Consider the following 23,247-nt stretch of genomic DNA (forward strand, 5'->3'; position numbering starts at 1 on the left):
TGGCAACAGTAACTAGCAACCTCGCGCATTCTCGCGAGAATGAATCCCCTCGAGGGCACAGGTGCGGTCCCCGGCCTCTTGGGTCCCCCAGTCAACCCCACTGTGCACACCAAGCCCTCCTGTGCACGCGCGCTGCGGAGCCGGACAGTTGGTGGTGCTGGCTCGGCCCGACTGTTCGTCTCCGCGCCTTGCTCCGAAGCGCGCGACCGTGGCGCAACACGCCGGCGCACAGGCGCTCTCGGGGACGCGCGGCGCGCAGGCGCGGCTGGGGGTGCGAGGCTGCGCAGGCGCGGACGGCGTTGGTTTGAAGACCTTCAGCGTTGCCCTGGCGGAGCGGAGAGAGGCCCTCGGGGTGGAGGTGAGGAGAGCTGAGGCCGCGCGGGCTCCAGGCCCGGAGAGCGGTGGGCCGCGGCCGAGCAGAGCGCCAGGCGGGAGGCAGGCCTAACGGAGGCTCTGTGGGCAGGGAGCAGGCTACCGGGGCGCGGGGGGCCGGGGCCGCTCGCTCCTGCCGGGACCCGCCCGGGCCACTTCAGGCGATGGAGCCGCAGCACGGCGGGGCAAGTGGCCTCCGGGCGCGGGCCGCGACCTGTCCCGCCGGCGTGTGGACCGCACTTTCCTCCCAGGGGTCGGCTAGAAAGGAGATCGGTTCTAGGGAAGTTGGATCCTCGAACCCCACACCCGTCCCCCGTCCGCACCTGCCCCCTCCTTACGGCCGAGGGAGGGTGCCCTGCGTGCAATTCAAAACGGAGAAGCGAGGAACGAAACGGGCTCTGTACTGGCCGTCAAGTTAGTGGCTTTGTAAAGCAGTAGCACCCGGCTAACGCCTTTCCCCGTCTGCGTCTCCTGCAGCCTCTGTGCAGTGTGCACATCTATGGGCAGGTGCATTCTGTAGAGCTGGTGGAGACGTATGGTTGTAGCCTTACTCTCGAGGAACGTGAAGTTTCTGTTGTTCTCGATTTTTGCTTGATCATACTAGCAGTGCATTTCCCATCAGAGTTATAGGCCTGAAAAAGTCAGCTTGAACTAGGCAGAATTGAGGTCAGTTAGTATGTGACTTTTGCGTAGTATCTGGTACTGGTTTTGAAAAATAACAAAACAAAATGATGAAATATTGTAAATAGTCCCTAGATGTATATATGGTGCTTCTAAACATTTAAGTGTATCTTTTCTCGGCAGTGTGAAAAACCAGACTGTAAAGCTTTAACATTTCTATTTCAATATATACTGCCAGCATTTCTATACTTACCTCCCAAATTACAGACTTCTGGCAAAATTTCAACAAATATCAACATCAGTTGCAGTCATAAAGAGTAATAGCAAATTGCAATTGGGATAATATAAAAAGCCTAGAATTGATCACTTTAGTACAAGGGATTGAATTGTAAAATAATCGTTCTGTAAGTGAATTATGAAAACTTGTAGCTTAGAGCAAAGTTTTACTATGGAATGAGTCCGTACATTTATACTACCGTTTCCTCTTTAATTTTTTTTCTTTTTAGTTTTTTATACTAGTCTCTTTATATCATAGTGTCTGTCATATTTGACAGGTTTATGTTAAGGAACAAAACTTAAATGCATTCCCATTTAAGTGCATCATATGTATATGTTTGGTATGATGGGGTAGGCAGAAGCTTAGCAGAAGTCTAGATTAAGAGCTGGGCTATATATAAATAAATATGAGCTTAAGTGTGTAGATCATTCAGGCGTAGCAATTGCAAGGGCTAGCTGATACTCTGGATTTTTCTGACATAGAGGCTAATGGCACTGCTAGAGGTGGCTCTGTAATTGGTTAGACATAGCTTTTGAGTCTGCAAGAGGAATACAGAAGAACCTGCTGCAGGAAGATTTCCCATGATACAAAGAGGGCAAAGGAATGAGATAATCAGCAGTGTTGATAGCTCTGAGAATTTGATGTGAGGGTCATATTACCAGTAGCAAAGCTGGGCAAATTTTTAGTAGGCAAGATGAAAAATCAAGGCACCTGAGGTTTTTGAAGGCTTTAACTTCAGACTTTACACTAACTTTTGGTAAGCAGGTTGCTGCAGGTAGAATCTGTCATATTTCTGGTTAATGGGTAAAATTATAGCACTTTAAGTAGAGCTTTGAGAGAAGATATATTCTAGATGAATACACGTCAATTCGTATGGTAAATTCTTATTTTAAGAACTGAATTTCAGAGGAGAAAAATGTTAACCTTGAGGATTTTGATTGCATCTTTTAACAGTTTCTTTAAAAATTTCCATTGTTGTCTTATACAGGTCTTTGGTTTCATAAAAGCCTGAGGGAGATTTTTCTAAGGTAAATTTTGCATATATTTTTAAAAGAAGTCCAGTTTAACATATAGCATCTTTTTCATCCTGTAAGAACTTACTTTTCTTTGAAATGCAATCAGAAAGATAACCTCTGAATCTCACGGGAAAGCTGTTTTATTCTCAGTATTCTGGAAAGGTCTATTTTTTAAGGAGCAGATTGCTGTCTCATACCTTTGATTGCATTAAAGCATTAATGATACACAGGAAGAGAAAACTGTATACCCCTTCTCACAGGATGAAACAGCAGAAGAACTGTGGGTGAATAAATACTAAATGGTTATTTTTATTCCTTTGCCCTGTTTTTCTTTATAAGATATGTGTAACACACCAACTTACTGTGACCTAGGAAAGGCTGCTAAGGATGTCTTCAACAAAGGGTATGGTAAGTATGCTATTGTAACTTTCCAATTTGGGGTAAACGTTAGTGTTGAATGCCTACTGTGTGTAAATACTGTGTTAGTAAAATAAGGGTAAGTCGGCATTATTCCACTTCACAAGATTTAAGGGGATAACTATTAACAGACTATTAGACTTCATTCTGTAGAGGCAGAACCCCTTACAAGCGTTAAAAGCAATTATATACATATACAGATGCATATACATGTCCATGTTTAATGTTATCTGTAATGTAGAATAATATATATAACATTTATGTCTCTTTGTCTAGCCCTGGGGACAATTAAAGTAGGGGGTAGAAATTTTCCTCCCTCCAAGCAATGGCATTGTTTTTATGAAAGTGACAACATAACTTTTGACTTCTTTGGAGTAATGTATATTCTGATCCTAAATAAACATTTTTTAGGTTTTAAAATTTAACTTAAATTTTTGTGCTGTACATATTTGATTTTTTCTTATTAACTAGTAATGCTAACTGTATATTTTAAGCGATATATACAGCAGCACACTATTTTCAGCAATTTTGATTCTTGGAATAGTGCATATTCCTTTCATTTATTTTTTTCTTTAACTTACATTTTAAAAGTATATCTTTGTTGATTTTGAGTGCTTGAAAATTATACTGAATTTATTTGGTTATAATTCAGTTTCTTGAGGAATTCTCACCCAATGAAAATACTATGCATTTTTCATATAGAAGGTACTATAGGCTATTTCATAATTTCTGAGTTGCAAAAACTAGTGAATGTCACATTTTGTACATTACCGTGTTTTTGTGTGTGTGTGTATAGGCTTTGGCATGGTCAAGATAGACCTGAAAACCAAGTCTTGTAGTGGAGTGGTGAGTATCTAATATATTTTTAATGGATGTAACAATTAACTTAAAGGAATCTGTTTAAAATGATGACAGTCTAGTTACTTGAACCAGCACCATGCCGTCTTCCCCACAGCTTTGTCCTCTCAGATTCTAAACAGCATTCTTGGCCAATTAAACAACCAAGTTGAATTTCTGAAGAGACCTTTTGTGTTTCTCAGAGTATACTACAGCTTTCACTCAGAAGATGTAGAATATATATTTTTTGACCCATGTCATATGTTTATACTTTCATGAATATGTATATGGGCACCAAAAACCTTACTTCCATGATTATGGGTTCATGGAAATTTTATTACCCTTTTACAAAAACAAATTAACTTTACTCTGCCCCTTCATGATTAGTTGAAACAAAATATGTAAATAAAATGTATTTCTGCACGTATGCATGTACATTATTCTACAGTTTTTAACTGATGTTTATAAAGTATTTTTTTATTGGAAGTAAAGACTACAGTGAAGGCTATGTTGGCATATTTTCAAAGTATCATTAACAGTAGCTTTTGGCTGGGCGTGGTGGCTCACACCTGTAATCCCAGCACTTTGGGAGGCCAAGGTGGGCGGGTCACGAGGTCAGGAGTTCGAGACCAGCCTGGCCAACATAGTGAAACCCCATCTCTACTAAATATATAAAAATTAGCTGGGTGTGGTGGCACGCGCATAGTCCCAGCTACTCAGGAGGCTGAGACGGGAGAATCGCTTGAACCTGGGAGGCGGAGGTTGCAGTGAGCCGAGACCAAGCCATTGCATTCCAGCCTGGGTGACAGTGAGACTTTGTCTTAAAAAAAAGGGCCAGGCACGGTGGCTCATGCCTGTGATCCCAGCACTTTGGGAGGCCGAGGCGGGCAGATCACGAGGTCAGGAGATCGAGACCACCCTGGCTAATATGGTGAAACCCCGTCTCTACTAAAAAATACAAAAAAATTAGCTGGACTATATGCCTGTAGTCCTGGCTACTCGGGAGGCTGAGGCAGGAGAATGGCATGAACCCAGAAGGCAGAGGTTGCAGTGAGCAGAGATCGCGCCACTGCACTCCATCCAGCCTGGGCAACAGTGCGAGACTCCGTCTCAAAAAAAAAAAAAAAATTGCTAAATCTCAGCAAGTAGGTTAAGTTTTAATTCACCTTACTCTGATTTCTCCTCATTGGCTGCATCGTTTTTGGTATTTATCCATTCAAACTCATGCAAATTTTATTTCTGGATGTATAATTAGAAGGACAAAGGCATGTGGAATTCTAATGATACTGTGTATAATCATGGTTTGTGACCATCATTCTTTCCCTGGGTTTCTCTAGAGTAAATAAATATATATGCACCTCCCTTACTAAGATGGGCACGCTATGTATATAGTACTGTTAAAATAGAAGAATCATTCTCATTTTGTGTGGGTTCCAGAATTTGCTCATTAGTTTTGTGTTGCAAAAATTATCAACTAAAATTTTATCTCCCTTTCATGCTGCTGTTGTGTGGTAATATTCATTCAGATGGTAAGAAAAAAAAACTTATTCATATGCTTGTTTTTATGGCTGCTTTTGGTTTCTGGTATTGATTTAGGATAAGTTTCAATCATTGTTCCAAATTTCTTATCTTGTGTCTTGATATTTTTCTCATATGCCATCTACTTAACAGTAACATTTTTGTTTGTTTTGTTGCTTACTAAGCATTTAATGTAGAGCTATATGCATGTTATATGCATGTTGTAAATGTGTTTTGCACTTGTTTGACCAAATTATGAAATTAGACACAAACTGAACTGTGAATCGTGAGCCTGAAACTCAACTTAGAACAATTCTAGCCTTTTTTTCTGAGATTTGTACCTGTGGCATTTTAGATTCGTGACAGACATTCGAACTAAGAATTGATGCTGACAAGGGAGAAATGTAGACTACCCCTCTACCTTAATTTTGTGCGTGAAGTTTTTCTAACACCAAAATTAAGATTTGCATTTGTTATACTTGTCAAATTTGTGAAAAGTAAATGTAAAAAATAAAACACTAGATAGTTGGATCTACTAAAAGAAAAATGATTTGTCGCATTAAAATACTTATGTGAACAGTTAAACATGATTAACATGTTATCATTTTTTTACTAAGGCCTTCCCCTAAATGTGCAGCATGATACTCTCTTTGAAACCATTCTGTGTGGTGTTGATAAACAGGACATAGCTTCCCAGTTGTCTCATCTGCCTGTAGAACTAGAGTTAGGGGTCAGGGTATTTGTTAAGGAGAAGATTCATGTTGCAGGCAGTGAAAAAGACTGGTCAGGGTTGGCAGCATCTCATTACTGTTGGCAGGATTTCAGAAATGCTCCCTAAAACAGGACCAATCAGAATGTTTTTTCTTGACAGTTCATAGATTGTCAGTGACAGGTGCTGACTGCTTTCCCCAGAAGGAGGTCTATTTCTAATTGCTTATTGTCATATGACTTAAAGGGCACTAACTAGGGCAAAGGATGTATTTTATTTTATTTTATTTTTTTGAGACAGAGTCTCATTCATAGTAACTGTTTGATAGAAAGCACTCTTAAAGGTAGACAGGATAGAAAGGGGGAAAGAAGGATAAATTATAGCATTCTACTTTATTTTGAAAAATGGGTAGTACTTTCAAATATTGAAATTGTCTAAGCAGAAGTTTTGCAGTTTTGCACACAAAAGCATTAAAGTTTTCACAGCAGTGTGACTGTACTTAATGCCACTTCACTGTACGCTTAAAACATTATTAAAATGGTAAAATGTATGTTAAATGTATTTACTACAATAAAAAAAATACCTGTTTTTAAAAGGAAGTAGTAAAGTGTTGACCCTATTAAAAAGGAGGAGGGCAGTATTTTGGGATTTTTAAGAACCTTGAAATTAACTGATAGTTTGAAACATATAGCAGAGAACTGATAATCTTTTTTTAGGTCATGAAAGTAAAATGTTTAAAATACAATATTTTTGGTCTTTTTAGTAAAGGCATTTGTTTTCAGTAAAGATACTTCTTTTTTAAAGGAGAGAATTTAGGATTCCCATTTAGTAAGAGAGTATATGGAACAAGAAATATCAGTAAGAGAAGTAGAATAATGGAAAGATCTGAAACTGGTATTGAGCTGTCTCACTCTGTTGCCCAGGCTAGGGTTAAGTGGCATGATCTCGGCTCACTGCAACCTCTGCCTCCTGGCCTCAGGCTGGGACTACAGTCGCGTGCCATCATGCCCGGCTAATTTTTTGTATTTTTTGTAGAGATGGGGTTTCGCCATGTTGCGCAGGCTGGTCTTGAGCTCCTGGACTCAAGGGATCCACTCGCCTTGGCCTCCTAACATGCTGGGATTACAGGCATGAGCCACTGCTCCTGGCGGAACTGGTTAAAATATTTAGGGACTGGAAAAGCAAGGGGAAAGGAGGAAAGAAGTTGCTCTAGAGTAGAACTGTGGCAAACAGTAAATGATATTGTTTCTGATGCATTGAACACTGCTTTCCAAAGTGAATATTTTCTATTTGATGAGCTAATTTTAAAGTAATTATTTTTTCTTGCTTACCAGGAATTTTCTACTTCTGGTCATGCTTACACTGATACAGGGAAAGCATCAGGCAACCTAGAAACCAAATATAAGGTCTGTAACTATGGACTTACCTTCACCCAAAAATGGAACACAGACAATACTCTAGGGACAGAAATCTCTTGGGAGAATAAGGTAAGAGAAAGCATTAGAAGTTATTCATAGGTTCAATTTATCTTGTAGATTGAATGATGAACCTACCCCAAATATAATCAAAAGAGATCTTAAAATCTATCTAGTAGCCATATTTTTTCTCTGCATGTGGCCTTTTTTGATGTCTTATGTTTCTAGAAAATAAGGCTTTGTTTGTGAGTACTCTAATTATTATATTACATCTTTGTTCTGACTGGTTCTCTGTTACACAGCTGAGCTTCTCCTGGGTAGAACAAACTATTTGCAGAAATTTGGTTTAGTTTTGTAATTGTTGCAAAATTGGCTTGACAGAAAAATTTTTCTAAAATGTTCTCACGTTTTCAAGGAGAAAATCTATTAGATATTTGTCAAGTGCCCACTGTGTACAGGGCACTGTTTTTGATATAGATACCATGTATAGATAATGTACATGCAAAGCTGAGGAGAATGACTTAGCTTGCTTGTTAAATGTCAGGGTATCTCATTACCGCTCTTTCAAGAGAGTATCAAGATGATTTTGTTGTATGGGAATTCTGTTTGGTTTTGAACTGTATTTTATGTAACTTGCTAAAATAGGATTTGCCCCATTTTTTGGTGGGAGAACCATGATGAAGGCTGGGGTGAGGGGACAGGAGGATGGAGAACTCACTTATTACATAATTTAATATTTCGCTTTCTTGAATGACTTTTTTGTTAAAGAACTTAGAGGAAACTTTAGAATTGGTTTCTTGAGTTGGATAAATGATTGAAAATTACTAATTATTTATTTTAAATCTTTGTTTTTCAGTTGGCTGAAGGGTTGAAACTGACTCTTGATACCATATTTGTACCGAACACAGGGTAATTATTCAAATCCCATTTCCTGAAATGTTTTTGGAGCCTGAAAGGGTAGAGAGCTTTAGAATAAGGAGATACAGTGCAAAGTTCAGAGGCAGGAAGAACTTAGAAGGTTGCTATAAGGAATATTGGAGACCTTGTATATGTAGTACAGATAAAGGAAGATCCCTCCTCACCAAGGCAGGATGAACAATTTGAAAACTGAATAGATGAACAAAAATGTATAAATATATTTCAGAGAGACACATAGTAGAAAGACCATAGATGAATCTTAAGCAATTCTGAAGATTGATGGACCTGGTATTCTGCTGAGAAAGTTCATTCCTTTTGGCTGGGTGTGGTGGCCTATGCCTGTAATCCCAGCACTTTCGGAGGCTGAGATAGGTGGATCATGAGGTCAGGAGATTGAGACCATCCTGGCTAATATGGTGAAACCCCGTCTCTACTAAAAAATAAAAAAAATTAGCCAGGCGTGGTGGTGGGCGCCTGTAGTCCCAGCTACTCAGGAGGCTGAGGCAGGAAATTGGCATGAACCCAGGAGGCGGAGCTTGCAGTGAGGTGAGATGCACTCCAGGCTGGGCAACAGAGCAAGAGTCTGTCTCAAAAAAAAAAAAAAAAAAAAAGAAAGTTAATTCCTTTTTTTTTTCCCCTCACTCTATCTTATGGTGCTGAAAAGTTAATTTCTTAAGCAGGTGATCTTCTGGCTCTCAGATGCTATAATGATTAGTTCTGCTGCCTACTTGATTTCTTAGCCTCCGTAAATCCCCCAACTTCTTGACCTCGATTTCCTCATGTGAAAAAAAGGGGGATTGTGTCATTTCCTATCTGCTTAATGTGGGTCCATGCTATCTGAAGGACGGAGGTTGCTAGATGAATGCAAAGTGACATTTGTCTCAGCGGTAACAACAGCTGTGTTCTTTTTGCCACACACTTCAGTTATCTTTAGGACAAATATTCTTTTCTTTCTTTTTTTTTTTGAGATGGAGTCTTGCTCTGTCGTCCCGGCTGGAGTACAGTGGCACTATCTCAGTTCACTGCAACCTCTGCTTCCTGGGTTCAAGCAGTTCTCCTGCCTCAGCCTAGCCTCCCAAATAGCTGGGACTACAGGCATGCACCACCACGCCCAGCTAATTTTTGTATTTTTAGGAGAGACAGAGTTTTACCGTGTTGGCCAGGATGGTTTCTGTCTTGACCTCGTGTTCCGCCTGGCTCGGCCTCCCAAAGTGCTGGGATTACTGGCGTGAGCCACTGTGCCCGGCCAGGACAAATATTCCTACAAGAGGCTTGATTGAAATAGGGTTATTAAGAACTAATTTCATTTTTTCAGTATTGTCCTTCAAAAAAGCACACTTCTCTCCATAGGTTAATAATGCATATTGGGGGTTAATTCTTCGTGGCATTTGGCATTTGGAAACATTTAAAGAGATTTGGCTTCTTGTACGTCTGTATACATACACCTTCAGATTATTAATTTGGCACAGAAATATCTTATTCCTTCTTTTTTTTTTCTTTTGAGACGAGTCTCGCTCTGTCACCAGGCTGGAGTACAGTGGCATGATCTTGGCTCACTGCAACCTCCGCCTCCCAGGTTCAAGTGATTCTCCTGCCTCAGCCTCGCGAGTAGCTGGGACTACAGGCGTGTGCCACCACGCCCAGCTAATTTTTGTATTTTTAGTAGAGACGGGGTTTCACCATGTTGGCCAGGATGGTCTCAATCTCCTGACCTCGTCATCCGCCCACCTCGGCCTCCGAAAGTGCTGGGATTACAGGTGTGAGCCACCGTGCCCAGCCTCTTATTCATTCTTATACTTGTTCATGCTTTTATGAAATAAATCATGAAGTATCCTATCATTTGAACTTATAATGAGTAATAGATGATAGTAGTCTATACATGTCTAATCCTAACAAAATTATATTTGTAGAACTAGGTCATTTGAAACGTTTTTTACTAAATATGTGGCATGTACCAAAATAATATTTACATTGGGAGATGAGAGACAGGATCTTACTCTAAAAATTCCTAGACAGTAGTAAAAACTCACGTTGTTTTCATCATTTGCTTTTGTTTCTTTGTTGCAGAAAGAAGAGTGGGAAATTGAAGGCCTCCTATAAACGGGATTGTTTTAGTGTTGGCAGTAATGTTGATATAGATTTTTCTGGACCAACCATCTATGGCTGGGCCGTGTTGGCCTTCGAAGGGTGGCTTGCTGGTTATCAGATGAGTTTTGATACAGCCAAATCCAAACTGTCACAGAATAATTTCGCCCTGGGTTACAAGGCTGCGGACTTCCAGCTGCACACACATGTGTGAGTGTTTATAATTTATTCCTTAGTGTCAGTGCAGTTGCCCAAAATATTGTAGCCATTAGCATGCTGAGAAGTGATGGTACTTAGATTTAGCATGCCTTGGTGAATATCCATCTTTGCAGTGCTATCCTCATAGCAAAACCTTGCCAGGAGGCTGGTGCACGTGGTGTGCAGGCTGTGCTGCTGGTGGTCACTGGCCCCTCAGCCTTCACCCCAAACTTTAGGAAGCTCCAGCCTCTGTAGAAGAACCACTGGGATAGAGGGAGCCCAGAGCATGGCTTACCTCATGGTAAGATGACCCTTTGGAGATGTTACTGCTTCCTCTGCTGCCCTCTCATCTTGACAGTATCTGGAAACAGGTCTGTTTGGGTCACCAACAACAACCACCAAATTGATTTGAGCATCCTGGGACATCCTGGTAATTCTGTGGAGGTTTCAGGTATTGGTATTCTCGGTTGGAACCCAGGTACCACTAATGCATTCAGAAGTAACAGGTGCTCTGAAAGAGTCCTGGGATTCAGTTATGTAGGCTGCACCATGTTGGTGGGATGAATTGGAACTTTTACATAGTATTTTATGTTGAGTCTACTGGACACTGCTACTATACCAGGAAGAAAAAGCAAAGGGCAAACTATGTGTTTTTAAACTGTTGCAGATTCCTCTCTGCTAGATGCTCTAATTTACTTATGATGGCTAAAACAAAGGCAAGCAGTGGTATAGACAGTTACTGAAACTGATGAAACAGTATTATCAGGAAAACCATGAAAACCCAAGGTCTCACCTCTGGCATGCTTGGAAGCAATAACTAAGGTGGTTTTCTGGAGCAGTGCACCCTAGGTATCGTAGGAGGGTGCTTTCTAACTGTAGGATTGTGTTTTAAAGGAAATCTAGAATTGGTTTTATTTCTGTACCTCGACCTTTTAATTTTTTTGCAGAATCTTTATTGAACTCTACTTTGAAGTTTCTAAGTTCTATGAACTTCTCAGAGACCTATAGATTATACTTACCCGAGGTGTCTGCCTTTGTGCTTAATTGAATTGTCTTAAGAAACTCACATCATGTGGAGGAGCCAAGTAAATGGATCAAGTGTTAACGTTTTAATTAAGCAGTCATTACTGGCATAGCTGGATTTAGTTCCATGTTTTGTTTAGTAGTCGTTTATGCTAGAAATTTGCTGAAATCTATAGTTACAAAATGGGATCCTTGTTTAGATAGTCTTAGAATTTGTTTTCATACCATAATAACAATGGTACAAACTACATATTTATGACGTTTTCTTATCTATGAAAACAGGAACGATGGCACTGAATTTGGAGGTTCTATCTACCAGAAGGTGAATGAGAAGATTGAAACATCCATAAACCTTGCTTGGACAGCTGGGAGTAACAACACCCGTTTTGGCATTGCTGCTAAGTACAAGCTGGATTGTAGAACTTCTCTCTCTGTAAGAATGTGCTGCCAGATTGGATCTGCTCTTATGTTTGTATCTAAGTTTTCAGTGAATGTTGTGATATGAGCATAGTTTGCTTGTCTTTATTAGCTTTAATAAGCCAGCTCATTGTGTAGTGAAAAGAATATAATGTGGCCAGGCTCACGCCTGTAATCCCAGCACTTTGGGAGGCCGAGGTGCATGGTTCACCTGAGGTCAGGAGTTCAAGACCAGCCTAGCCAACATGGTGAAACCCTGTCTTTACTAAAAATACAAAAATTAGTTGGGCGTGGTAGGTGACACCTGTAGTCCCAGCTACTAGGGAGGCCGAAGCAGGAGAATTGCTTGAACCCGGCAGATGCAGAGGTTGCAGTGAGCCAAGATCACACCATTGCACTCCAGCTGGGCAACAGAGCGAGAGTCTATCTCAAAAAAAAAAAAAAAAAATTATGCTTGAAGTCAGGAAATAGGGATTCTTCTAGTCCTAGCTCTTCCTGTATATCTGTTGTCTGACTTTGTCAAATCACTTTATCACTTTGGCCTCAGAATTTTCTTATTTGGAAATTCATGGGATTAGATGACTATTTCTGTTGCTATAGTAACTCTTATTAAAAATAACACTGAGCTCTTAAATTTCATGTACTGTGCTAAGGGCTTTATGTATATTATGTCATTTAACCCTCACAACCACTCCATGTGGCGAGTAGTGTTATCCTCATCCCTGTTTTACAGATGAGAAAACTGAGCCTTAGAAGGGTCAGCTAACTTGCCTAAGGTCACATAGTAACTGGCAGAGCCACAATTGAACCTAGGTCTGTTTTTCTGTCACCTGAGTTCATGCTGTAACCACTGTGAGAGATTGTCAGCTGGTATCTCAGAGAATTCAGGGTGTTTGGTTGTGTAGTGTTTAAAAATTTTGCTTGAGGCCTTGAAGCATGCATTCTCAAGGTACGTTCCACTCCTACAAGTCCTACTGACTTCTTAAAAGATCAGTAATTACGGCTGGGCATGGTGGGTCACACCTGTAATCCCAGCACTTTGGGAGGCTGAGGCAGGGGATCACCTGAGGTCAGGAGTTTGAGACCAGCCTGGCCAACATGGTGAAACCCCGTCTCTACTAAAAATACAAAATTAGCCGGGCATGGGGGCGCATGCCTGTAATCCCAGCTACTTGGGAGGCTGAGGCAGGAGAATGGCTTGGACCCGGGAAGCGGAGGTTGCAGTGAGCCGAGATCGTGCCATCGCACTCTAGCCTGGGTGACAAGAACGAAACTTCATCTCAAAAAAAAAAAAAAATCAGTAATTCTAGATTGGTCCTAGGGTGCTTTTAGCATTGGAAATATGATGCACAAAGTGATGGTTATATTGGACTGATCTGTAATTCACTGTTTTCTGTTATTATTCTATCTCTTAATCTTAGGCTAAAGTAAATAATGCCAGCCTGATTGGACTGGGTTATACTCAAACCCTTCGACCAGGTAAGTAAAGGAATTAGTAACAGAGGGGTTGAGGTGGAAGGTGATAGAGAAAAAAATGAAAATAACCTGCAGAACAACCTGTAGTCACTGTAAGTTGATTCGGACCATTTTGTAACATTTGGTTGTTCAGACAGAAAACAAAACAGATCAAATACTTTTGCATTAAAAAAGTATGTATTTGTGACTATAATGTGGTCACTTTGGCCTTTGAGTTTGGTTGATCACTCATTGCCCTTAACCCTGAACTTCAGAGAAAGTTTGCCATGATCATACGTTCCTCATTACACATCAGATGGTTATAAATAACCGGTTGAGTAATAGCTGTTTGCTTATAGCTCGTATACCCAGCGACAATCCACACCAATGATTCCATCTGTTGTTTCTAGAAAATTCAGATCTAATTGTAATACTTGTTTCAAGTGATTGTGGTGTTTTCTTCTTCCTAGGAGTCAAATTGACTTTATCAGCTTTAATCGATGGGAAGAACTTCAGTGCAGGAGGTCACAAGGTTGGCTTGGGATTTGAACTGGAAGCTTAATGTGGTTTGAGGAAAGCATCAGATTTGTCCCTGGAAGTGAAGAGAAATGAACCCACTATGTTTTGGCCTTAAAATTCTTCTGTGAAATTTCAAAAGTGTGAACTTTTTATTCTTCCAAAGAATTGTAATCCTCCCCACACTGAAGTCTAGGGGTTGCGAATCCCTCCTGAGGGAGACGCTTGAAGGCATGCCTGGAAGTTGTCATGTTTGTGCCACGTTTCAGTTCAGTTCTGAAGTGTTATTAAATGTGTTCCTCAGCGACAGTGTAGCGTCATGTTAGAGGAGACGATCTGACCCACCAGTTCGTACATCACGTCCTGCATGTCCCACACCATTTTTTCATGACCTTGTAATATATTGATCTCTGTGCTATAGTGGAATCTTTGGTTTTGCATCAGAGTAAAATAAAATAAACCCATCACATTTGGAACATAACTGCTCATCTGACTTGCTGGTGGTGGTTTTCTTACCTTTGATGTGATTTGTTTTAAGAAGCACTTTCACAGCAAGATTTGTGTCTAAGGTGTCAGGGCTGCCGTCTGTCCCTTTCACTTCACTGACCCCTGCTCTTCTCTTGCTCTCACAGGGCAGGCTGAGGAAGGAAGCAGTGAACATGGTTGTGCTGGGGATTGGCACATCTGTTGTGCTTGTGGTGTGATAGGGTCGCATCACCCTGGGAGTTGTGTGCAGCTGCTGAGAAAGTGTGGATGTGAGCAGGTGAAAAGACGGTTGAGGGACGAATGCATTTGGGGAAGCATGGGGAGGAGAGACGGTGGGAGGAGGCCAGAGCTGGGTGGATACTTCTGGGGCTCCTCCTGGGCTTCAGAAACATGATTTTTGATTACTAGTGTAGAAAAATGATAACCAAGGAATGAAGTGCCAGTTTAGAGAAGAAATGAGCAGACTATAATATCCTCAGGGCTCACTGGTAAATCATCTTCCTAAAAGTGGAACTCCTTTTGAAAATCTTTTTTTTTTTTTTTTTTTTTTTTGAGTTTAAGAGCAGAGGTTTAATAGGTGAGAGAAGAGAAAAGCTGTCTCTTGCAGAGAGAGGGGTTCCTGAGTGGGTCTTCGGTTTTGTGATGAAACGCACAGGGTTTTATAGGCTAGCTTGAGGAGGTGGTGTCTGATTTACATCGGGTCTGAGAGATTGATAGGACCAGGTGTGCTGTTTGTACAAAGAAGCTGGCCATCCCACCGTCATCTTTTATTATGCTGATGGGGTCTCTACCTGGCTGGTGCCATGTTGCCTGCCTTTTTACTGTACATATGACAAAAAGGAAGAGGGAGCCTCCATGGTGAACATGCCTGGCCCCCAGATAGCCTTTTCCTATTGGCACAGCTGCTGGCATGCACCCGTGCAAGCTTCCAGCTTGCTTATCTATGCTTGCAGCTTGATTTTTCTCAGGCTGCTTTTTGTTAGAAATGATTTGGGGGCTGCTTTTTATGAAAAGGAAACCTCACCAACGACTCTCTTACCCTCACTATCTGCCTGAATAATTTCTTTCTACCTCTGGTATCATTTCCCCTGTAAGGAGTGGTAGCTCACTGCTGTTAGGGGGTGTTGGATGATGACTCTTTCTGGCTACTTCCTGCTGAAGAGGGGTATCGTGGGGAACAGCAGTTAAGGCTCCTCCTGGGGTTGATTTAAGGGTCCTCGGAAGAAAGGTGTGTCCATGCATGGCTCCATCTGTAGCACCATTTGGATGTTCCATCTTCAACATTCTTTCCGATGAATGTACTTTCCAGTCCTGGACGGGGCCCCAGAATGAAGTGGCATTGTTGTCCGGGGTAAATACCCGAGGTTTGTTGTCTCATGCCAAGGAGATCGAGGACATGGACACGCAAGAAGTGAGTTTAAGAGTGGAGGTTTAATAGGCAAGAGAAAAGAGGAAAGAAAAGCTCTCTCCTGCAGAGAGGGGCTCCTGAGTGGGTCTTCCCTGCATATCTCTTTTTAAAAATTACAGCAATGCAGTTTGCTATTTGAATTTGTTTCTAAACCAGTTCAATTTAGAAGTAAATAAAAGTGAAAATTTAGAAGTAAATAAAAGTGAAAATTCTCATTCTTCTCTCTAATTCCTGTTTCTTCTGCCACTGACAGTTTGATAGATATGTCCTTGAAGATATGTTTCAGTATTACGTAAATATCTATTTATATATACAAAATGTTAAAATGGATACCTTGGCTGGGTGCAGTGGCTCACTCCTGTAATTCCAGCACTTTGGGAGGCCGAGGCGGGTGGATCACCTGAGGTCAGAAGTTCGAGACAAGTCTGGCCACATGGTGAAACCCCATCTCTACTAAAAATACAAAAATTAGCTGGGCGTGGTCGTGGGTGCCTGTAATCCCAGCTACTCAGGAGGCTGAGGCATAAGAATCACTTGAACCCAGGAGACAGAGGTGGCAGGGAGCCGAGATTGCGCCATTGCACTCCAGCCTGGGTGACAAGAGTGAGACTCCATCTAAAAAAAAAAATGGATATCTTGTTTTGCAGTATACTGTTTGTTCACGTCTGCTTCATATTTTTGTTATTTGCATGCTTTAGTATAAATGTGACATTAACTATTCCCCTTTTTTGCTTATATTCAGTTTTTTGCTTTATAGACAGTGCTGCATTGAATGTCCTTGTCTTTTTTTTTTTTTTTTCCTTTCTCTTTTTCGACATTGAGGCTCACTCTGTCTCCCAGGCCGGAGTACAGTGGCACAATCTTGGCTCTCTGCAACCTCTGCCTCCTGGGTTCAGGCAATTATCCTGCCTCAGCCTCCTGAGTAGCTGGGACTACAGGTGTCTGCCATGATGCCTGGCTAATTTTTTTAGTAGAGATGGGGTTTCACCATGTGAAATTTTTTAGTAGAGATGGGGTTTCACCACACCAGGCTGGTCTTGAACTCCTGACCTCAAGGAATCTGCCTGCCTTGGCCTCCCAAAGTGCTGGGACTATAGGTGTGTGCCACCCCGCCCGGCCCCTTGTCTATTTCTGTGACTGTTCCTGTGCCAGCACTGCCCAGCAGAGCTTTCTGGGTGATGAAGGTAATCTGTTTCTGCACTCTCCTGTGTGGGAGGCACTAGCCACATAGGACTATGGAGCACTTGAAATGCAGCTAGGGGAACTGAAGAACTAAAATTTTAATTTAAATTAAGTTTCTGAGACAGTCTTGCTGTGTTGCCTAGGCTGGAATGCAGTGGTGTGATCATGGCTCACTGCAGCCTCAACCTCCCCAGGTTCAGGTGATCCTCCCATCTCAGCCTCCTGAGTAGCTGGGACTACAGGCTCATGCCAGCACACTTGGCTAATTTTTGTATTTTTTTTTTGTAGAGATTGGGTTTCACCATGTTGCCCAGGCTTAATTTAGTTTTAATTAAATTTAAATAACATGTGGCCAGTGGCTACTATATTGGATATTGGACAGTGTAGTTCTGTAGGATAGATTTCTAGAATTGAAATTGCTGAGCCGTAGGGCTTATGCATTTGCTAAGTAGTACAGACTTGCCCTCCAAAAATTTTGTACCAATTTCTATTTATACCAATGGTGTTTGAGTGTCCATTTCCCCACATTCTCAGTTTTTTTTTTAAATTTTAATTTTTATTTATTTTTTGAGATGGAGTCTTGCTCCAGTCACCCAGGTTGGAGTGCAATGGGGTGATCTTGGCTCACTGCAACCTCCGCCTCCCAGGTTCAAGCAATTCTGCCTCAGCCTCCTGAGTAGCTGGGATTATAGACGCGTGCCACCACGCCGGGCTAATTTTTCTATTTTTAGTAGAGATGGGGTTTCAACATGTTGCCCAGGCTGCTCTCGAACTCCTGACCTCATGATCCTCCCGCCTCAGTCTCCTAAAGTGCTGGGATTACAGGCGTGAGCCACAGCGCCCGGCCCATCCTCAGTAATATTTTGACTGTTGCCTAAGTTTGAAGTTTTTACGTTTTATGGGTGAGAATGATAGCTTGTTTTATTTTGCTTTCCCTCCATTGCCAGTGAGATGGAACTGTGTTGACTGGTTATTTACAGTTCTCCTTTGCCCGTTCAGATTCCTTGCTACATTTCCAGATGAGTTGTCTTACAACTAGACACATTTGCTTTTTGAAAAATGTCAGTGCAAGGTATCCCCCCCAAAGATGATCTTAACTAGACAATATCCTTTACCCAAATTAGGGGTAACTGGGTAGGAACTAGATGGCATGTATGTCAGAAAACATCTATGATACCAACCACATGACAGTTTTATTTCTCTGATGTTATCTTTGTGAGTTGAACCACCATTACCAGAGATAAAGTAAAACAAATGGAAAAGGGGTGAGAAGGGGTGAACTGTAACTTAGTATGAGTCCAATTCACCTTGTGTCTTACTGGAAAGCCCTTCCCTGCAGCGCCAGTGTGGAGGAAGCCCCATGGGCTGACCGTGGCTGCAGGCATCCCTCTGGGGTGTGGGGGATGAATGAGGTGCCCAGGACCCCGGCTCTGTGTCAGAGGCAGGACTGTTCCACCTGCACGTAAGGGACAGAGAAGAAGGGGCAGCAGGGGAACCCTGAGGCCTCTTTGTTTCTTGAGCAGAAGTTATTTGTATTGATGGCCTGAAGTGGATGAAAGGGATATGCCTCTAGGTTCGTATTAATATTTTATTTTTAAAAATGTGAGTGCAAATATAGAAGAAAATGCTCCAAAATATTAATATTCATTATCTCAGGAAGGTGGAATTATAAATATCCTTATTTACTGTATTCTTTTCCAGTTTTCTAAAGCAAGTTTCGCATTATTTCTGTAATCAGGAAAAAGCTCTTAGGACTGTTACAGTTTGGAGGAGGCGGAGGCCCAGCGGCTGCACGGGCGGGCGGGCGTCCCACGTGGAGCACGGTTCCGGCCTAGGCGAGACGCCCTGGCTTCCGCTCGCCGCCCTTAGCGAGGCTACCCCGATGGAGGGTGACGCAGGAGGACGAGTGTTTCTTGTGGTAAGAGACTAATAAGCATGGGGTTTTTCTTTTCTTTTCTTTTTTCTTTCTTTTTTTTTTGAGACGGGGTCTCAGTCTCAGTCTGTCACCCAGGCCGCACGATTTCGGTCCCTGCAACCTCTGCCTCCTGTGTTCAAGCGATTCTCCTGCCTCAGCCTCCTGAGTAGCTGGGATTACAGGTGCCTGCCACCACGCCCAGCTTATTTTTTGTATTTTTAGTAGAGGTGGGGGGGGGGGTATCGCCATGCTGGCCAGGCTGGTCTCGAACTCCTGACCTCGGGTGATCCGCCCGCCTCGGCCTCCCAAAGTGCTGGGATTACGGGCGTGAGCCGAATGTTAAGGGAACACATCCTATTTTACATACCAATTTTCCCGAAAGTCACCGGGACGATGTCACGGTGCATCGCTGACCGTCGTCCTATGCCGAGGGTCTGCTCAAGGGACAGAGGAGGACGGTGCTGTCCTGGGGTTCCGTCTGGCTTCCTGTGCCTGTCCTCGCAGGCTCGCTGTTACCGTTCTGAGCCTCAGCTTCTAGCGCGGGGGCTGGGAAGGGAGCTCGGAAGGGGCCGGAGCCGCGCGGCCCCCTGAGCGTTCTCTGTAAACGCTCGGGGTCCCCACGCCAAGCCCGGCCTTCCGCATGCCGCTTCCTCGGCTACCCTTGAAAAGCAAAGCCCCCTTTTCCCTTGCCCACCACGCCAGTGCTGGGTTCAGGTGCTGCCTCCCCTGTGACCCACAGCCCGGTTCTGGGTGCAGGCGTGTGTGTTAGCGCGAGGGGCGTTTTCAGATCCTGCTCGCCCTTAATCGTGGCCTAGCGGCCTCTCAGGTAAGGGTGGTCGGATACTAGCGCCACTGGCCTCGCCCAGCTTTGAACAAATCGTGGCCGCGCGGTGGTTCACGCCGGGAATCCTAAAACTTTCGGAGCCAGAGGAGCCCTTAAGCCTAGGGATTCGAGACCAGCCTGGGCAACATAATGAGAACCCTGTCTCTTAAAAAACAAAACGAATTGTAAATTAGGACAGGTGCCATTGGATAGACCTCCATGAATGTCGCTTTTCCTACTGAGAAAGGCCTGGTGAGGCTGTGGCTTAGGGTGAGTCACCAGCAATGTCGGGCTGGGCAGGCCGAGATTGGGTGGCCCGGAGGAGACGGGGGCGCCTCCCGAGGGGGGCTGACTCCAACACGCCCAGTTCCTTCTTCCCCAACGTAGTTACCAAATACACTCCTTTCCTCTGGCGGAGTGGATTAAAGGGAGTAGGAAGCACAAGTGGATTCCAAATGGGGTCCAGTCACGTGGAAGGAAGGTTAAGGACGGGGCTCAGCATTCCCGTGCAGTGTAGGCACAGTCAGCTCTGCCCCTCTCCGGGATCTGGCGGCCCACCTGGGGTGGGCGTCCAGGCCTGGGGCAGGGGAGTGGAGCGTGTGCTTCCCGCCTTCCGACGGGGCTCATAACCCGCCCTGCTCCGTAAACTGCCACTCCCACCTGCCTCCTGGACGGCTGCCTCCTGAAGCCCTTTCCCGAAGCATTTCTCCATCGCAGAACTCCCTCTTGAACTCCAAACCTTTATTTCAAGCTGCCTGGCAGATGTCTATTCTCGGAGATTCTGCAGGCATCCAGAAGTCACCGTTCCCCAGGCGGAACCTGTGCGCTGGGTGCCCTTCGCACGTGGGGTCTCGGCCACATTGCCGCTTCTGCTCTGACAATTCCTCCCGACCTCTCCCAGCTCCAGTGAACACAGCCTCGGCGGCAAGCGTTGTGGTGCAGCTGCGTGCCTGTCTCCCTTCTGCCCATGAGCGCTGGAGGCCTCTCTGTCTTCATTCCAGCAGCGGCCAGGCCGGCGCGTACCAGGTGATAGGTACTGGTGGATGATGTTTGCTGAACAGGAGCCCTCAGGCAAGGCGGGCCTGGTCGGGCTTCCCAGGCAAGGGGATTTCTGCTTAGGGACCGAGGTTCTCCTTCAGCAGGCGCTCATAGTTCCCTGTGACCACGAAAGAAACACATACCATTCCTGGCACTTCTGAGCATTTCTTGCAACTCTGAATTATGGTATAAATAACACTCAGGTGACTTCACTGCTGCAATTGAAAGGGCCAGAGATAGTCATAGTTGCAATTAAACTCGACCCCACCAGGTGCCGCTGTTGTTGCTGCCAAACAGATGCCCACAGCTTCCTCCTCCGTGCTTTCTGCCTGGAGCCGTTTGAGTCTCTCTTACTTTTGACCTTCTTGCCCCACTCCCTACCACTCATTGCAGTCTCTAATCAGGGTCAGGTTTAACCTCTAAATGGCAAGTCTTGGGAAAAGCAAGGAAATTCTCCATTTTACTCTGGCCCAAATCCCTTTTGCTGTGTAAGTAGATTTTGTTCTAGCCACACGGAGAGCAGATGGTCATCCTCACTGAGTCTGAAACCCTTCACTTAAGATCATATTGAATTCTCGTGTTTCCTTTATAGAAACAGGCGGAATGAGCCCTCACCCTCTCTTCCTAGGCTTCCTTTCCAAGCTCCTAATCACCTCTCGCAGTGCTCCTTCCTGGAACTTCCTCCCGGGCCTACCCACAGTTCCCTTTTATGGAGACCACAGCTGTGGACGGGCCTGGCCGCTGCTGAACCGGAAGACTCCAGATAAGGTCAGGAAGCCTGGGGCCTGCCCTGGCCCCGGACGAGTTGGCCCTGAAACTTTTTCTCATTCTGGGCTTTCGTGCCTGCAGTGGCCGGCCACCTCCACGTGTTTCAAAGATCCAGTAAAATAAGGGAAATGAAAATGTTTCAGAAGGGTGGTGGCAGGATGATGGGATATAGGTGACTTTTTTTTTCTTTCATAATATTAGTCATGCTTTTTTTTTTTTTTTTTTTTTGAGACAGAGTTTCTCTCTTGTTGCCCAGGCTGGAGTGCAATGGCATGATCTCGGCTCACTGCAACCTCTGCCTCCTGGGTTCAAGCGATTCTCCTGCCTCAGCCTCCGGAGTAGCTGGGGTTATAGGTGTGCGCCACCACACCTGGCTAATTTTTTTGTATTTTTAGTAGTTTCACCATTTTGTCCAGGCTGGTCTTGAACTTCTGACCTCAAGTGATCCACCCGCCTCGGCCTCCCAAAGTGTTGGGATGACAGTTGTGAGCCACTGTGGCTGGCCTATTGTTTTTTCAATATAATAAAGGATAAAAATATTTAAGAGGGTGACAGTTAATCCAAGAGCAGAGCTCCACTGCCCGCTTATGTAACCACATTCTATGGGTTTCCCCAGTCTCCCATCATGCAGGGAACTGATTTGCTAGCGTCCTTGTTTCTAGTGGTTTTGTTTAACTGTGGTCTCTTTTCTATTCCTTTTCTTCATCATCCCATTAATGCTCTCCTGAGAGCCGTCCTCCTGAGGGGAATCACCCATAAAAATAAAGGATTCACCCACAAGAGAGGGACAAATGCTTGCCCGGGGAGCCCCTGTTTGGTGCCAGGCCCTGGGGTGATCTCTTTTTCATGCCGATGCCCCGATTCCTTGCACTCCCAGGGAAGGGTCCCTTGGCCCATTTTGTACACAAGAAAACTGGCTCTAATAGGAGCGATGGAAGTGGCCCAGGGTTAGTGAAGCAGGAGCTGAACTCTGAGCCCGGTTCTGCCAGACTCCAGGAGCCTTCAAGGCACCAGCAAGTGTGATCCCCCACAGGCAAGCACAGTCCAGCAACAGCCTCGTCCTGGGACGCCTCAAAACTCACTGCGCCAGCTACACAGAGGGCCTTTTCGCCACCTTACTTTGTCATCAAATAAACCCAGAGGCCAGAGATCTTTACATGTCATCCTGAACGATGCTGATTTTAAATGTTTATTCTGCAGCTTGAGATCTCTACTGCTTAAAAATTCAGCTTCTTTTAAGAAGGCGAGGTGGAGAGGGCTTATTTAAAAAATTGTCTTGTTGAAAATGAATCCGTTGTGTTTAGATATTTGCTCAAAAGTTCATTCCTGGCCTGAAGTGGTGGCTCACACCTGTAATCCCAGCACTTTGGGAGGCTGAGGCGGGTGGATCATGAGGTCAGGAGTTCAAGACCAGCCTGACCAAGACAGTGAAACCCCGCCTCTACTAAAAACACAAAAAATTTAGCCGGGTGCAGTGGCAGGCACCTGTAGTCCCCACTACTCAAGAGGCTGAGGCAGGAGAATTGCTTGAACCTGGGTGGCAGAGGTTGCAGTGAGCCAAAATTGTGCCATTGCACTCCAGCCTGGGCGACAGAGTGAGACTCCGTCTCGAAAACAAAACCAAAAAACAAAAACAAAAAAATACAAAAAAAATTTAGCTGGGTGTCGTGGCAGGTGCCTGTAGTCCCAGCTACTCGGGAGGCTGAGGCACAAGAATCGCTTGAGCACCGGAGGCAGAGGTTGCAGTGAGCTGAGATCATGCCATTGTATTCCAGCGTGGGCTACAGAGACTGTCTCAAAAAACAAAACAAAACAAAAAAAGAAGTTCATTCC

At 43.9% G+C, this 23,247-nt stretch overlaps 1 protein-coding gene across 9 annotated transcripts; it reads left to right on the forward strand.

Annotated features, from left to right (window-relative positions):
- Positions 1 to 43: 43 nt before the first annotated feature.
- On the forward strand, positions 44 to 14,275 carry VDAC3 (voltage dependent anion channel 3). Of its 9 annotated transcripts, XM_055296093.2 has the most exons (11): positions 81 to 358; positions 2,259 to 2,298; positions 2,626 to 2,694; positions 3,500 to 3,549; positions 5,067 to 5,069; positions 7,102 to 7,254; positions 8,039 to 8,091; positions 10,168 to 10,395; positions 11,689 to 11,839; positions 13,245 to 13,302; positions 13,749 to 14,275. In XM_055296093.2, the coding sequence occupies exons 3-11, from the start codon at positions 2,628 to 2,630 to the stop codon at positions 13,838 to 13,840; spliced, it is 855 nt and encodes a 284-aa protein (XP_055152068.1). In that variant the 5' UTR covers positions 81 to 358; positions 2,259 to 2,298; positions 2,626 to 2,627; the 3' UTR covers positions 13,841 to 14,275. The 9 variants fall into 9 exon arrangements, with proteins under 9 accessions (XP_055152069.1, XP_055152068.1, XP_055152071.1 ...); XM_055296094.2 differs by lacking the exon at positions 5,067 to 5,069 and having other exon boundaries at positions 44 to 358; XM_055296096.2 differs by lacking the exon at positions 5,067 to 5,069 and having other exon boundaries at positions 13,245 to 13,306.
- The last annotated feature ends 8,972 nt before the right edge of the window (positions 14,276 to 23,247 follow it).

This window comes from Symphalangus syndactylus, chromosome 10, assembly GCF_028878055.3.
Source record: "Symphalangus syndactylus isolate Jambi chromosome 10, NHGRI_mSymSyn1-v2.1_pri, whole genome shotgun sequence".
Lineage (NCBI taxonomy): Eukaryota > Metazoa > Chordata > Mammalia > Primates > Hylobatidae > Symphalangus > Symphalangus syndactylus.